The sequence below is a fragment of the Girardinichthys multiradiatus genome, chromosome 8 (assembly GCF_021462225.1).
Source record: "Girardinichthys multiradiatus isolate DD_20200921_A chromosome 8, DD_fGirMul_XY1, whole genome shotgun sequence".
NCBI lineage: Eukaryota > Metazoa > Chordata > Actinopteri > Cyprinodontiformes > Goodeidae > Girardinichthys > Girardinichthys multiradiatus.
The window spans coordinates 28200765-28215897 of NC_061801.1; the positions used below are offsets into that span (position 1 = coordinate 28200765).

The following is a 15133-nucleotide window of genomic DNA, read 5'->3' on the forward strand; positions in this document are numbered from 1 at the left end:
ACCACCAATGTAATGATGGCCAAACAATTTGATTTTAGTTTAGTTTAGTCAGGACATGTCTGTAAGTACTAATGCATGAATGGCATGATGGCTGGACCTTGCTATTCTGTTTATACCCGTGTATAACGGTTTGAACAGATGTATGTGGTACTGCCAGGCTTCTGGAAATTGTACTCAAGGATGAACCAGACTTGTGGCGGTTCAGAAAAATCATCAGAAAAATAAAGCCTGCAGCACAGAATGCTGCCAAACATTAAGAAACATTGAGATGTCAGTGCATGCAAGCTGTTAAACAAAAGATACATTTGAGATGGAGGGTTTGATTTTCCAAGAGTCATGCCATATTTTGTAGATTTCAAAGACATTTCTTTAAATTACCAACTAAAGGTGACAAATGCTATGCCGAGTAGGCCCAAGATTGTATGAGGATTTAAGCATAATTTGATTTGATGGTCCACTTCTATAAAAGACTATTACGGACCCACCACAAAAGCGCCACTAAAATAGTTTTGTTAGGCATTTAACACCCCTCATTTTTAACAACAAAGCAACTTATTGACCATATCACACAATGTGTTTGTTTTCACCCTCACATTACTCACAGTTAAATAAATAAACAGCAGCAAATTAGTGGAGATGAAATTATTTCTCTGACTCATTTAGACTAGCGGTCATGTCTGGGGTACAGCGTTGTAAAACAGACAACAAACAAGTGTCAAGTATAATTGGCAGTGCTTACAAAACCACAGAAGACTGTCGGTTATTTATTGTTATTTATTTACACATACAGTGTGCATTAAATGTGATCCCAGCAGAGATACCAGCAGCAGAGATAATTAAACTATTTGCATTAAAATATGACTCTTAAAACTATCAATGTGATAAAGATTTGTGCAAAGCTACACCTGGTGTATTAGAGAAATATTATAATAAATCGAAAAAGAAATGTAACATTTAATAAACCTTCTAAACTATCCCAAACATTCTTTGGTAGGGGGGGTTGCTGGCCTGGGGGCTCAAAGGCCTGGTTGGGTTTTGCCCTGGGCTGGCTCTGGTGCCACAGGATAGGTGGCTATAGCTGTGCTGTGCTCGCACTACAAATCACAGAATAACATCAAAGCAGTTTTCTATATGAGGTTTTCAAACCCAAAATATGTGCTCCACTCTGAAATCCATCTGTAATTTGTGTTTCATGCTGGACTGCAACAGAGATTTTTGCTGTTAAACTTTCAAACTACTCTTCAGTGAGTGAAAAGTAGCCAATCAATGTGGAAACAGCTACAAATCCAAGAAGGGTCTCTGTGTCATCAACATTTTCTCTGCTTCTTCTCATTGGCAAGACCAATGAACATACTGGTTTAGTATAAAACAGATGCACTATTGTAACTATCAACACTGGAACTTTCCATTTGTGAAATATAGGCCTATTATCTGTCTATTTTATGCAGCAATCCACAGTTTGAAAAGGCCCTAACAGAGCAATCTGTTTAAGGAGGCTTTCATCCCACCACTCCTCCACTTACCTTTGAAGAACATGTCTTTTAAGATCGGAAATTACTCTCAGAAGCCCTTGAATGAAATCTGCAGCTCTGATCACATCATAAGTCGTGCAGTGAAACAGCCTTTTATTAAAAATACACCAGTCCAGAAAAATACACTAATGAATCTAACAAATTGCTGCATCTAATGTAGGATTACCTTGTTTAGAAATATCATGTTTCACAGAATCATGGTAGTTACTCAAATATTGCATATATAATATAATATTTCTTTGCATCAACACCATATGTTCTTGGTTATTTGAATTATCATGCGTCATCTTGAGATTAAATACAATATAAACACCACTTGAATTTAATTGTATTTTCCTAGAATATCATGCCTTTTGCAGTTCTCCTTTTTAAGGAATAGCACAAGTACAACATGGTATTATTATAGCTGGGTAATTAGTCAGGCTGTTAGGCTAGATGTCACTTCTTTAATTCCCACACCTTGACTGTTTTTAGCAGCTGGAAATATTTTCAAAAAGACACATTTTTCTCTCTTGTAAGCATAAGATGTGTTGGATCCTTCTTTCAGCCAGGTGACTGGCAGTGTGCAGCAACAGGTGTACACTGTCAGGAAATATTTAACAAAAGATCTCATGTGATTAAGTTATATACTCTCCTTATGCTTTATGTCCTATATATAATATAAATAAGATCCTAATGTCACTTTCTCACAGTTTTGTCATCATTAAAAACTCCATCCTCTCCCCTCTCATATATTCGCTCTTATCTAGTCTCTGCTCCCTAATTACCTCTCACCATCTTGCCACTCTGCCAGCATCTCCACACACATCCTGTTACCTCAGCTCTTGATGCACAGCACTGTGTCCTACTGTCTTCCAGGTGGAGAACTGCAGACCTCCGGTAACGCCCTGGAAGATGGAGCCCTGGATGATGCCCTAGACTGGGAGGAGGAGAAAGAGATGGAGAGGCTAGCCTGTGAAGGAGATGACTTTGTTCCTCCCAAAATCATGGTAAGATAAGTTTTGCACATGGGTAATAATTATTAGTAGTTCATTAGTAGCTTTCCTATTCTGTAATTCATGTTTTTGTACTTTGTAGAGCAAAATAAAAATGCACACCTACAGGGACTGAATGAGGCAATTTAAATATACAAACTTCAGCTCAATTTTATTGCTTTAAGGCAAAACGAACAGTGATAACTAAATAAATAAAATGTGCTGGTCAATAATAAAAATAAAAGAATATCAGCTCATTATAAAATATATTGTTTTAGTACAATACTTTAGGATTGTTGCAACATATCAGACTTTCTTCAGTTTCCTGGAATTTCTACTAGAGGTGCATAACTTCAGTAGGACAGCAGAAAAATGAAATCTGAAAGCTACAGAGGTCAATATGAACTTGCTCTTTTAGTGAATACGCATCAGTTTAGGTTTAAAAGAGGTTTTCAATGTGTTTTAAAAGTATCTAATGTACGAGAAGTACTTATGTGGAAGGGTAGTTTATTCCACAGTTTTGAGCAGCCTAATCTCCCTTATACAGGTCCTTCTCAAAATATTAGCATATTGTGATAAAGTTCATTATTTTCCATAATGTCATGATGAAAATTTAACATTCATATATTTTAGATTCATTGCACACTAACTGAAATATTTCAGGTCTTTTATTGTCTTAATACGGATGATTGTGGCATACAGCTCATGAAAACCCAAAATTCCTATCTCACAAAATTAGCATATTTCATCCGACCAATAAAAGAAAAGTGTTTTTAATACAAAAAACATCAACCTTCAAATAATCATGTACAGTTATGCACTCAATACTTGGTCGGGAATCCTTTTGCAGAAATGACTGCTTCAATGCGGCGTGGCATGGAGGCAATCAGCCTGTGGCACTGCTGAGGTCTTATGGAGGCCCAGGATGCTTCGATAGCGGCCTTTAGCTCATCCAGAGTGTTGGGTCTTGAGTCTCTCAACGTTCTCTTCACAATATCCCACAGATTCTCTATGGGGTTCAGGTCAGGAGAGTTGGCAGGCCAATTGAGCACAGTGATACCATGGTCAGTAAACCATTTACCAGTGGTTTTGGCACTGTGAGCAGGTGCCAGGTCGTGCTGAAAAATGAAATCTTCATCTCCATAAAGCTTTTCAGCAGATGGAAGCATGAAGTGCTCCAAAATCTCCTGATAGCTAGCTGCATTGACCCTGCCCTTGATAAAACACAGTGGACCAACACCCGCAGCTGACACGGCACCCCAGACCATCACTGACTGTGGGTACTTGACACTGGACTTCTGGCATTTTGGCATTTCCTTCTCCCCAGTCTTCCTCCAGACTCTGGCACCTTGATTTCTGAATGACATGCAGAATTTGCTTTCATCCGAAAAAAGTACTTTGGACCACTGAGCAACAGTCCAGCGCTGCTTCTCTGTAGCCCAGGTCTGGGGAATGCGGCACCTGTAGCCCATTTCCTGCACACACCTGTGCACGGTGGCTCTGGATGTTTCTACTCCAGACTCAGTCCACTGCTTCCGCAGGTCCCCCAAGGTCTGGAATTGGCCCTTCTCCACAATCTTCCTCAGGGTCCGGTCACCTCTTTTCGTTGTGCAGCGTTTTCTGCCACACTTTTTCCTTCCCACAGACTTCCCACTGAGGTGCCTTGATACAGCACTCTGGGAACAGCCTATTCGTTCAGAAATTTCTTTCTGTGTCTTACCCTCTTGCTTGAGGGTGTCAATAGTGGCCTTCTGGACAGCAGTCAGGTCGGCAGTCTTACCCATGATTGGCGTTTTGAGTGATGAACCAGGCTGGGAGTTTTAAAGGCCTCAGGAATCTTTTGCAGGTGTTTAGAGTTAACTCGTTGATTCAGATTATTAGGTTCATAGCTCGTTTAGAGACTCTTTTAATGATATGCTAATTTTGTGAGATAGGAATTTTGGGTTTTCATGAGCTGTATGCCAAAATCATCTGTATTAAGACAATAAAAGACCTGAAATATTTCAGTTAGTGTGCAATGAATCTAAAATATATGAATGTTAAATTTTCATCATGACATTATGGAAAATAATGAACTTTATCACAATATGCTAATATTTTGAGAAGGACCTGTATTTTTACCTGAACATGGGAAAAACTTTTTCAGCTGACCTCAATGATCTAGCTGGAGTATGAAGAGTTAAAGGCTCACTGAAGTAACGAGTTACTGGCCTATTTAAAGATTTAAAAACAAATAATAAACTCTTCAAATCAATTGTAAAAGGCAGAGGTAGCCAGTGCAAAGAAGCAAATAGGGGAGTAATGTGGTCTCGCTTGGGTTTGCCTGTTAGAAGTTGAGCTGCAGCATTTGGACCAACTGCATTTGACTGATCTGTGACTCTCCAGTCTCATCATAAAGGCTATTGCAAAAATCCAGTTGGGATCAAATAAAACCATGGATGACTTTTCTAAGAGCAATAAAATAAAGAATTAACCTGTACAATCATTCTAAACTGCAAAAACTAGCACCAAAAACAGCATTAATCTGTAGCGATGTCAAGAGTAACTCATGTCTCAGAGAGGCTTGGAGAAATAAATTGATTTAATTCATGTAGGCTGACAGGAACCTGACAGAAAAGGGAAAATTGTTTACCTCAGGAGTAGTTTATGTGTTCATGATCTAAGTTTAAGATGTTTATTCTTAATTGGGTTCATTCTTTGTGTTTTGCTGCTCTATGTGCTCCTATCGATCCCTCTTGTCTTGTTAAAACTGTCTTTTTTAATGAGCAAAAGTTACTTCACAAATACCTTCACAGATCTATCCTCTCCATCCTTTCTTTCTACTCCACCTTCAGCTGATCTCCTCTAAGGTTCCCAAAGCAGAGTACATTCCTACCATAATCCGCAGGGATGATCCATCCATCATCCCCATCCTCTATGTGAGTCCAGCACTGAAGCACTGATATGTTGTGTGAAAACATGGACGTCTACAGCTTGCAATCATCATTTAAAATAATTTTTTTTATTTATTTTAAGGGTTTTTGTTTGGTATTCTGTGCTAAAATTTGTTTTTTCTCACAGGACCATGAACATGCAACTTTTGATGACATTTTGGGTGAGTTATTTTGCTGAATTATGTTTATGGGCTCTTTTAAACATGGTGGATTTTTTCTAAAATAAAAGTGCTGTTTGCTTAACATAAGGCTGACATGCCTTTCCTTGTGTGGAGATGGGTGATTTTCAAATAACTGTAAAAGAATCAAGTGGAGTTCATATTAAACTACCAGCAGCCTCATTTCACAGTAAAAAACATCATTGTGTTGATTCTGTAATGGATTAACATCAAGTCCACTCCCCCAGTTATAGCTGGGATAGACATGAAATCATCTCAGTGCAAGAGAATAAAAACTAAAGAAACAAATCATTTCCCCCATCTGAAAATAGGATGAACCACCTTTAGTGTTGCATCTTAGCTGTGCAGCAGTTTGCTGGAGAAGTAAAGTCTGAACTCTGACTCCTCTCCAGAGCGAGAATTAAAAGCCAATGAAATGGTTCGGGAATAAACCTGGCATTCAATTAAATCTCCAAATAATAGCTTAGATTTAACTCATAATGTGTGTTTAAATCCTGTTTAATCCTTCCAATAGACTTACCTACTATTATTTAAAATTATCGTCTGCATTCGTAAAGTGTTGCTCATAATAGAAGTATTTAAACTGGAGTTTTACAGCATCTCTACGTGAAATAAAGCTCACACAGAGCAGTTTAACTGATCATTTTGAATCTGTATTTAATCGTACAGATTACAGAATTACACCTGACTCTTCCAAGGAATGCCTCCTTTGTTATTACACATGAACTTATTGTCCACCATTTTTATGCCTGCTCCTGTCTCTGAGAGTGGTCTCTTAATTCTTACATTTGTTCATGGTCTTTGGTCACTGACATTCATCCCACTTTATTTCTGGCTCACAGAGGAAATAGACAAGAAGCTCACAGCATACAGGAGAGGAAGCAAATTCTGGAGGATGCTTATCTTCTGTCAAGTGAGGAAAATAACGATTCATATTATATTTTTATTGTGAACCTTTTGGACGCCTGTGATTTTTCACTCCGTTTTAAAAGTTTGGGGTTGCATTTGTTCAATAGGGAGGCCCTGGACATCTGTATCTGCTGAAGAACAAAGTGGCAACCTTTGCTAAAGTGGAAAAAGAAGAAGACATGAGCCAGTAAGCTGCTTTTTCTTACTTCTAGTCCATTTTTTTGTCTTGTTGTCACATGTGACACTTTGCATTTATGTTTAATGTTCTTTAAGGCACAGACATGTGAAGGAAGAAAAAACCCTGAGAGCACTGGCAGTTTTCATAAAAAAAATAAAACTCATGTAAATGTTCTTATTTCTCGGCTGATCGACACATGAGAGGGGCCGTTGTGGCACTCTCTTTACATTTCTCAATTATGTGAAATATCTTTAACAATTCACAGATCATTCATTTAATGTTTAATTACCAACCACTGATCAGAGATTTCTTAGCATGTCTTAACTGTGCTGTTTTTGTTATTTAATGGGAGAACTGTTTCAATTTTTCTTTTTTTATTTATTGTCCTGGAGGATTTTTCATTCTGATGGCGGACAAAAAAAAACTCATGAAGCTTTTATTCTCTGTGTTTGTTCAGATTCTGGAGGAGATTAAGTCGCTTCATGAGTAAACTCAACCCAGAGCCCAATGTGATCCACATAATGGGATGTTATGTTCTGGGAAATCCCAATGGTGAAAAGGTATATACACATTCTCAAAAAAAAAAAAAAAAAGTTTAATTCAATGTTTTCCTTTTTTGCAAGCAGGCTTTACTAAAGGATTTTCAGGCATATTACACAAGAATCAAACTGTTGAAATGAATAAATCCATAAACATCAAAATAGTTGTTTCAGTTACGGATAAAACAAATGTGTAAGAAAAAAACATGACAGTCACCAGCATTTTAAGTTTCTTGAATTTGCATCCATCCATTGGGTGACTGGGTCATAGGGTAACAGGTCCAGGAGGCAAACTCATCTGTCTCTCCAGCTCATTCTGGAGAATCCTAAGGCGTTTCCAGGCCAAACAAATTTTATAGTCCTTCCAGCAAGTTGTGGGTCTGCCCCAGAGTCTCCACTTAGTGATACGTACCCTGAACACCTCCAAAAGGAGACACCTGAACCACCTCAACTGGCCTCCTTTAACAGAGAGGAGCAGCAGCTCTACTCTGAGCCTCCCCCATGAAGATGGACCTCCTCGCAATTTCTAAGGGTGAGCCCTGGCGCCGTATGGAGGAACTCCTTTCAGCCGCATGTATATGATATGTCATTCTTATTGTCATGATCTGTATTTTCTGACCACAGGTGAGGGTTGGAGCATAGACAGACCAGAACATTAAGAGCATTGCTTTTTTGCTCAGCTCTTTCCTCACCATGCAGAACAAATCATCAACTTTACTACTGCAGATGAAGCCCCAATCCATCTCCCACTGCATCATACCATCGCTAATTTCTGGTGTGCATTGAACTCTGTCACGGCTGCTCCTTGTCTCAGATCCTGCTCATGTAGTTCAGAATCTCAAGATATAGTGAAGAGGATTGTGTTTAAGAACCTCCGGGTCTCTGTTTTGCTTTTTGCTGATGATGTGGCTCTGTTGGCATCCCGAGGCTATGCCCTATATCAGACACTGGAGCGGTTTACGGCAGAGTGCAAAGCGACCGGAATAAGAGTCGGTTCCGGCCATGGTTTGAAGGCGGTAAAAGGAAAACATCTTCCCCTGGGTGGGGGTCAGTCTTCACCTGAAACTGCAAATACCTTTGTTTCTTGTTTCTAGATACAGAAATAAAAATTAAATTTCTGCTGTATTCAATATCAAATTATAGCACAGAAATTATATTGAACCTAACATTTAATCTGATCTAATTATGGTCAGCATTGGTAGCGAAGAGGTTCAGGTGTGAAAAAAAGATAATGCAAAAGATATTTCTGTTATTTAAATAGTTTTAACTGAGCACAGAAAATGTTCAACAGATTATTATTATTATTTAGGATTACCTACACAGATTTAGGGTCAGAGTTGTTTCTGTTTTGGTTTATATTTGAAACGCAAATTAGAATGTTCTCACTTTAAAGAATAGAGACATCATGGTGCCTTTTTGTCTATAAAAGTATTAAACTCCACAATTTTTGAATGTATTTATCACTTTATAAAAAAAGTAAGTAATTCTGTTTTTGCCTTCCAGCAGATGCAAAATGTATATTTTTTGCATCACTAGTGGCCTTTATTTTTGTTATTTTTCTATAGTGGGTAGACAGGAAGTGGGTCATAGGTCTCCAGGATCAGGACTTTACCCCTGGATGGCTGTGTGGGGGACCCTGTTTATGGGTCACGTGCTCGACTGCCATGCCACACGCTATGCGCCGTGCCCCACTAAATTTGAAACTGAATTACAACAAAAGTTTCTGTATAATCCATTCTGGTCCATTATTACAGTATATCAAATATAGCTCAATAATTTAAAATCACTACTGAATATTTTTCACAGTCTGACTGCTATCCCAACAATTAATTTTAATAAAAGAAGATTTTAGTGATTGAAAAATGTATACTTCACATATTATCTCTATTAAATACTACTCAAGTGTTTATTGGTTCATAAAATGCCTACATGAGGAGTTAACCACGTTAATGCTCCTTAATGAAGCCTAAAAGGTGACTAATATAGGTTAACTCTATCCCATGAGGCAGTTTTAATCAAGCATAATTTCTTTTGTCACAAAAAAATATTGCTGACCTAATAATTTCTTCTTGTCTTGGCTTGACAAGTCTTCCTGTTTTGGTGTCTTGTTTTATTTCTTTCTGCCCTTTCGTTTCGTATTTGGACATGTGTTTGTTGGTCGCCTTATATGTCTGATGACCAGCATGCCCTCCGAGCTGCTTCTTTCTCCACCTGTATAGCTGTCTTCTCATATTTCGGAGTGATTGTACTGAGTGGAGTCGAGAAGCACACATACCGAATAAAGCTACACCTCTCTGTACCTGATCTGAACAAATAGTAAGACACACAGCAACACATAAACATGTCACAAAAAGGACAAACATAGCACATGCACACACTAGCTGGCAAACACATAAGCAGCCACAGACCATCGCCAGCGGTGTTTGTCTGACCCATCTGTCTGTTCCCATCATGTCAGCCAAACAATGCTTTGTTATATAAAGTGCTTCTCTGTAGGGTTGATGGACAGTCTGCAGAACTGACTGCATATCAGGGATTTCTGCACCTAGACAGACAAACAGATGCAAGCTTTTGTTTTAGGAATAAAAAAAACAGGTGTCAGGTTTTTTTAAGAGACTTGATTGTTATTCAGTTCAGGAATTTGGGTGAAATACTTGTACAGGTCCTTCTCAAAATATTAGCATATTGTGATAAAGTTCATTATTTTCCATAATGTCATGATGAAAATTTAACATTCATATATTTTAGATTCATTGCACACTAACTGAAATATTTCAGGTCTTTTATTGTCTTAATACGGATGATTTTGGCATACAGCTCATGAAAACCCAAAATTCCTATCTCACAAAATTAGCATATCATTAAAAGGGGCTCTAAACGAGCTATGAACCTAATCATCTGAATCAACGAGTTAACTCTAAACACCTGCAAAAGATTCCTGAGGCCTTTAAAACTCCAGCCTGGTTCATCACTCAAAACGCCAATCATGGGTAAGACTGCCGACCTGACTGCTGTCCAGAAGGCCACTATTGACACCCTCAAGCAAGAGGGTAAGACACAGAAAGAAATTTCTGAACGAATAGGCTGTTCCCAGAGTGCTGTATCAAGGCACCTCAGTGGGAAGTCTGTGGGGAGGAAAAAGTGTGGCAGAAAACGCTGCACAACAAGAAGAGGTGACCGGACCCTGAGGAAGATTGTGGAGAAGGGCCGATTCCAGACCTTGGAGGACCTGCGGAAGCAGTGGACTGAGTCTGGAGTAGAAACATCCAGAGCCACCGTTACAGGCGTGTGCAAGAAATGGGCTACAGGTGCCGCATTCCCCAGGTCAAGCCACTTTTGAACCAGAAACAGCGGCAGAAGCGCCTGACCTGGGCTACAGAGAAGCAGCACTGGACTGTTGCTCAGTGGTCCAAAGTACTTTTTTCGGATGAAAGCAAATTCTGCATGTCATTCGGAAATCAAGGTGCCAGAGTCTGGAGGAAGACTGGGGAGAAGGAAATGCCAAAATGCCAGAAGTCCAGTGTCAAGTACCCACAGTCAGTGATGGTCTGGGGTGCCGTGTCAGCTGCTGGTGTTGGTCCACTGTGTTTTATCAAGGGCAGGGTCAATGCAGCTAGCTATCAAGAGATTTTGGAGCACTTCATGCTTCCATCTGCTGGAAAGCTTTATGGAGATGAAGATTTCATTTTTCAGCACGACCTGGCACCTGCTCACAGTGCCAAAACCACTGGTAAATGGTTTACTGACCATGGTATCACTGTGCTCAATTGGCCTACCAACTCTCCTGACCTGAATCCCATAGAGAATCTGTGGGATATTGTGAAGAACGTTGAGAGACTCAAGACCCAACACTCTGGATGCGCTAAAGGCCGCTATCGAAGCATCCTGGGCCTCCATAAGACCTCAGCAGTGCCACAGGCTGATTGCCTCCATGCCACGCCGCATTGAAGCAGTCATTTTTGCAAAAGGATTCCCGACCAACTATTGAGTGCATAACTGTACATGATTATTTGAAGGTTGACGTGTTTTGTATTAAAAACACTTTTCTTTTATTGGTCGGATGAAATATGCTAATTTTGTGAGATAGGAATTTTGGGTTTTCATGAGCTGTATGCCAAAATCATCCATATTAAGACAATAAAAGACCTGAAATATTTCAGTTAGTGTGCAATGAATCTAAAATATATGAATGTAAAATTTTCATCATGACATTATGGAAAATAATGAACTTTATCACAATATGCTAATATTTTGAGAAGGACCTGTATATGTGGACTGTATTTTCCTTAAAAGCCAATGGTTGAGCCTCAAAAAAGACTTTTATTTTATGTTTACAAGCGATCCACTGAGATCCAGGATTTTGAGAGATTAGAGACTAACAGCAGATTCACATGATAGAAGATAAAACACGTGTCCAAAATGTGCTGCTTGAGACATAACAAGCAAAGACCACTCCGAGCAGTTGAATAGATACTGTGTGATAAAATTTTGTCATTCCACATTTTTAAAATTGGTCATTCTGCGACTATTGCTACAGTGACCAGCACAGTCATCCTTGAAAATATTGATATTTTCATAATGCTGTTTTAGCTTAACTAGACCAGTGACCATCATTTCAGTTTTATATATCTTAATAGAAATAAATTAAGAGATAACTGCCTCTTAACATCAATAATAAGCTTTAAGTATACTTGTATCAGACCCTTGTTGGAAAACTACAGGCGTATCATCTGTAGGTCATCTGCCAAGAAGTAGAAAGGAACCCCAAATGAACAAAGAATCTGTCCTAGAGGTGCCATGTATAAGGAAAATAATTGTGACTTTAATACAGACCTCTGTGGGACCCCATGGCTAATGGAAACAGATTCTAAGAATGTGTTATAGCTGTATTGTATTCTTTAATATTAAGAAGAAGCAATAAAATGTAATAAATACACCAAACCAAGGTATTCCACCTTAGTTTAGTGTAACCAGGTCAGAGAATTTAGATGTTAAAGGAAAAAAAAATCCAAAATGTACCTTAAAAATATGCAGATAAAATAGAAGAGACATTAAGCTAAAAAAAATAGGCATGTGCTATTTTTTCAGAGCAATTAAACAAATTATTATATTGAAATTGCTAGTGAGTTTATGTGAAAGACCACCAAAAAGTAGTTCAGAATTTTGAAGTAAAGCAAAAATGTTACATGATTTTTATTTTTTACCAAATAAAACCTATGTGTGGCAAACCTTTGTATCTCCCTTCACTCTGATGCCCATAAATTAAATCCTGTGCAACCAATAGCCTTCAGAGGTCATCTAATTTGTAGAATCCAGCTGTGTGTAATTTAATCTTGGTTTAAATACAGCTGTTAGGTGAAGGCCTCAGAGGTTGCTTAGAGAACATTAGACAACAGCCAGGATCAAGCAGACCAAAGAACACAGCAGACAGGTCAGAAGTAAGGTTTGAACATCTCACAGTGCATGGTTTAATCCATCATTAAAACTAAAAAAGTGAATGGCACAACTATGAACCTTCCAAGACATGACTACCATTGTAAACTAATGAGTCAGTCAAGGAGAACATGAATCAAAGAAGCTGCTGTGAGACCCAAAATAACTCTGGAGGAGCTGCAGAGATCCACATCTCACGTTGTGGAATCTGTTGACAGGACACGCATTTGTTGTTACACTCCTCAAATCTTGTATGCAAAACAAGATTCATTGTTTAAAGGCAGTATATGTTTTATTTGCAGTTTCCCACAAGCTATTAAAGAACACATCAAACAAGTTGGAAAGGCAATCTGGTCAGATGAGACCAAAATTTGGCTTTCTGTGCAACATGCAGGGAAGCTGTACAGATTGGACAGGAAGACTAATGCAGCTGAATCCAGGAAAATCCCAAGAGAACCATTTTAGAGCCCAGTGAAGATTAGTGCAGTGGTTTACCTTTCTGTGGGACAAAAACCCTAAACACACAACTACAATAGAATGGTTTAGATCAAAGCTTATTCATCTGTTAGAATTGCCCAATCCAAGGCCAGACTAAATCAAATTGGGAATCTGTAGCAAGACTTAAAAACTGCTCTTGGTAGATACTCCCCATCCAATATAAGTGAGCTTAAACTGTTTTGCAATGGAGAGTGGGCAAAAACGAAAAATCTCTAGATGTGTGAGGCTGGTAGAGACATAACCCAAAACACTTGCAGCTGTAATTACAGCAAAGGGAGATTATATAAAGTGTTTCCTTTTACATAACAATTATATAGTATTTTGTGTTGATCTATTTTATAAAATGGCAGTAAAAGATATCGGAGTTTGTGGCTATAATGTGACAAAATCCAAAAAGAAGTAAAGAAGTTCAAGGGGTGTGAATACTTTTGCAAGGCACTGTGTACATATGAGAATTGTTTCATTTTAGGTAAAATGTACACATCCAATGTGGAAAACAAAGTACAAGGAATATTAATTTACTGCTAATTATTTAAATCACCAGTAAATATCAAAGGGAACTTGAGTGCAAATGCATCACATCAAAAGACATTTTTTATGTTAATTATGTTCCTAATTTTATCTTATTGTAATTCATTGACCATGCTGTGATCTCTGTTGAGAGGAAGCATTGGCTTTTAAAGACGCTGAGCTGTTTTAATGAGAAATACAATTCAAAGCAGTGGATTATGAACCTGTGGATGAGGAGAAGGTCAGACAGCCAATGTGACCCAGTTTTTAAAACTGTCACACAGAGATTCTTCTGTGTCTTCCTTTTTTAAAGCATTAAATCTGTATCTTCTAATGTCAAAAGTCATTTAGAGATTAAGACAAACAAGAAACTACCGAAGGCCAACGACTGCTTTTGGATTTACTCTTAGCCTCTAGATCCTTCACACTATGGATAGGCTGCTTTGACTCAATTAACCCTTTCCACAATCTCTTCTATTCATCTAGCATCAAGGATCTTCTTTATCAAGTATCGTTTTTGTAAGACGTCAAACAGAACAACAAACACAAAGCAATGCTTTTCTCCACCACGTCTAATTTAGCATCTTAAAGAGGAAAAGAAAAACAAAGGCAGATAAACTGTTTGACTTTGCCCCACATAGAAAACTAAATCACAGTAAAAATATCACCCACAATTTCATCAAGCCGAAAAGCACAGATTTATTGTTTAAATAGAAAGTGTGTAAATTTTCTTACTTTTTAAAATGCCTTCGATTTTCTATATCTTCTTCTGTACAGGGACATGTGGGGGTTGGTGCCTATGTCCAGCAATCTAGGGGTGAGAGGCGGGTTACACCCTAGACAGGTCATCAGTCCATCTCAGGGCAACACAGAGGACAAACAACCATGCACACATAAGGGCAATTTAGAGGGGCCAATTAACCTAACAGTCATGTTTTGGGACTCTGGGAGGAAGCCGGAGTACCATGTATGCACAGGGAGAACATGCAAACTCTATGCAGAAAGAACCCAGGACCTTCTTGCTACAAGGCAACAGTGCTACCAACTGCGCTACTGTGCAGCTCTCTTTTTAAAATGTCAGTCATTTTCTACCGCTCATTCCATAGTAGGTCGCGGGGGAGCTGGTGCCTATCTCCAGCAGTCTATGGGCGAGAGGCAAGGTACACCCTGGACAGGCCACCAGTCCATCGAAGGGCAACACACAAACAACCATGCACACACTCATTCATACACCTAAGGGCAATTTAGAGAGACCAATTAACCTAACAGGCATGTCTTTGGACTTTGGGAGGAAGCCAGAGTACCCGGTGAGAACCCACGCATGCACAGGGAGAACATGCAAACTCCATGCAGAAAGACCCCCGGCCGGGAATCGAACCCAGGACCTTCTTGCTGCAAGGCAACAGTGCTACCAAACATAGCCGTTCATCATTATAACAGTTCTAATA

At 38.8% G+C, this 15133-nt stretch overlaps 1 protein-coding gene across 4 annotated transcripts in view; it reads left to right on the plus strand.

Moving 5' to 3' along the window:
- Positions 1–15133, plus strand: part of nsmfa (NMDA receptor synaptonuclear signaling and neuronal migration factor a) — a 78681-nt gene that overhangs the window by 53702 nt on the left and 9846 nt on the right. For all 4 annotated transcript variants that reach the window (XM_047373425.1, XM_047373426.1, XM_047373428.1 and 1 more), the window contains 6 exons: positions 2391–2521; positions 5341–5424; positions 5567–5600; positions 6461–6531; positions 6635–6714; positions 7163–7265. In XM_047373425.1, coding sequence (XP_047229381.1) covers positions 2391–2521; positions 5341–5424; positions 5567–5600; positions 6461–6531; positions 6635–6714; positions 7163–7265 — 503 coding nt within the window. The remainder of the gene's footprint in view (positions 1–2390; positions 2522–5340; positions 5425–5566; positions 5601–6460; positions 6532–6634; positions 6715–7162; positions 7266–15133) is intronic.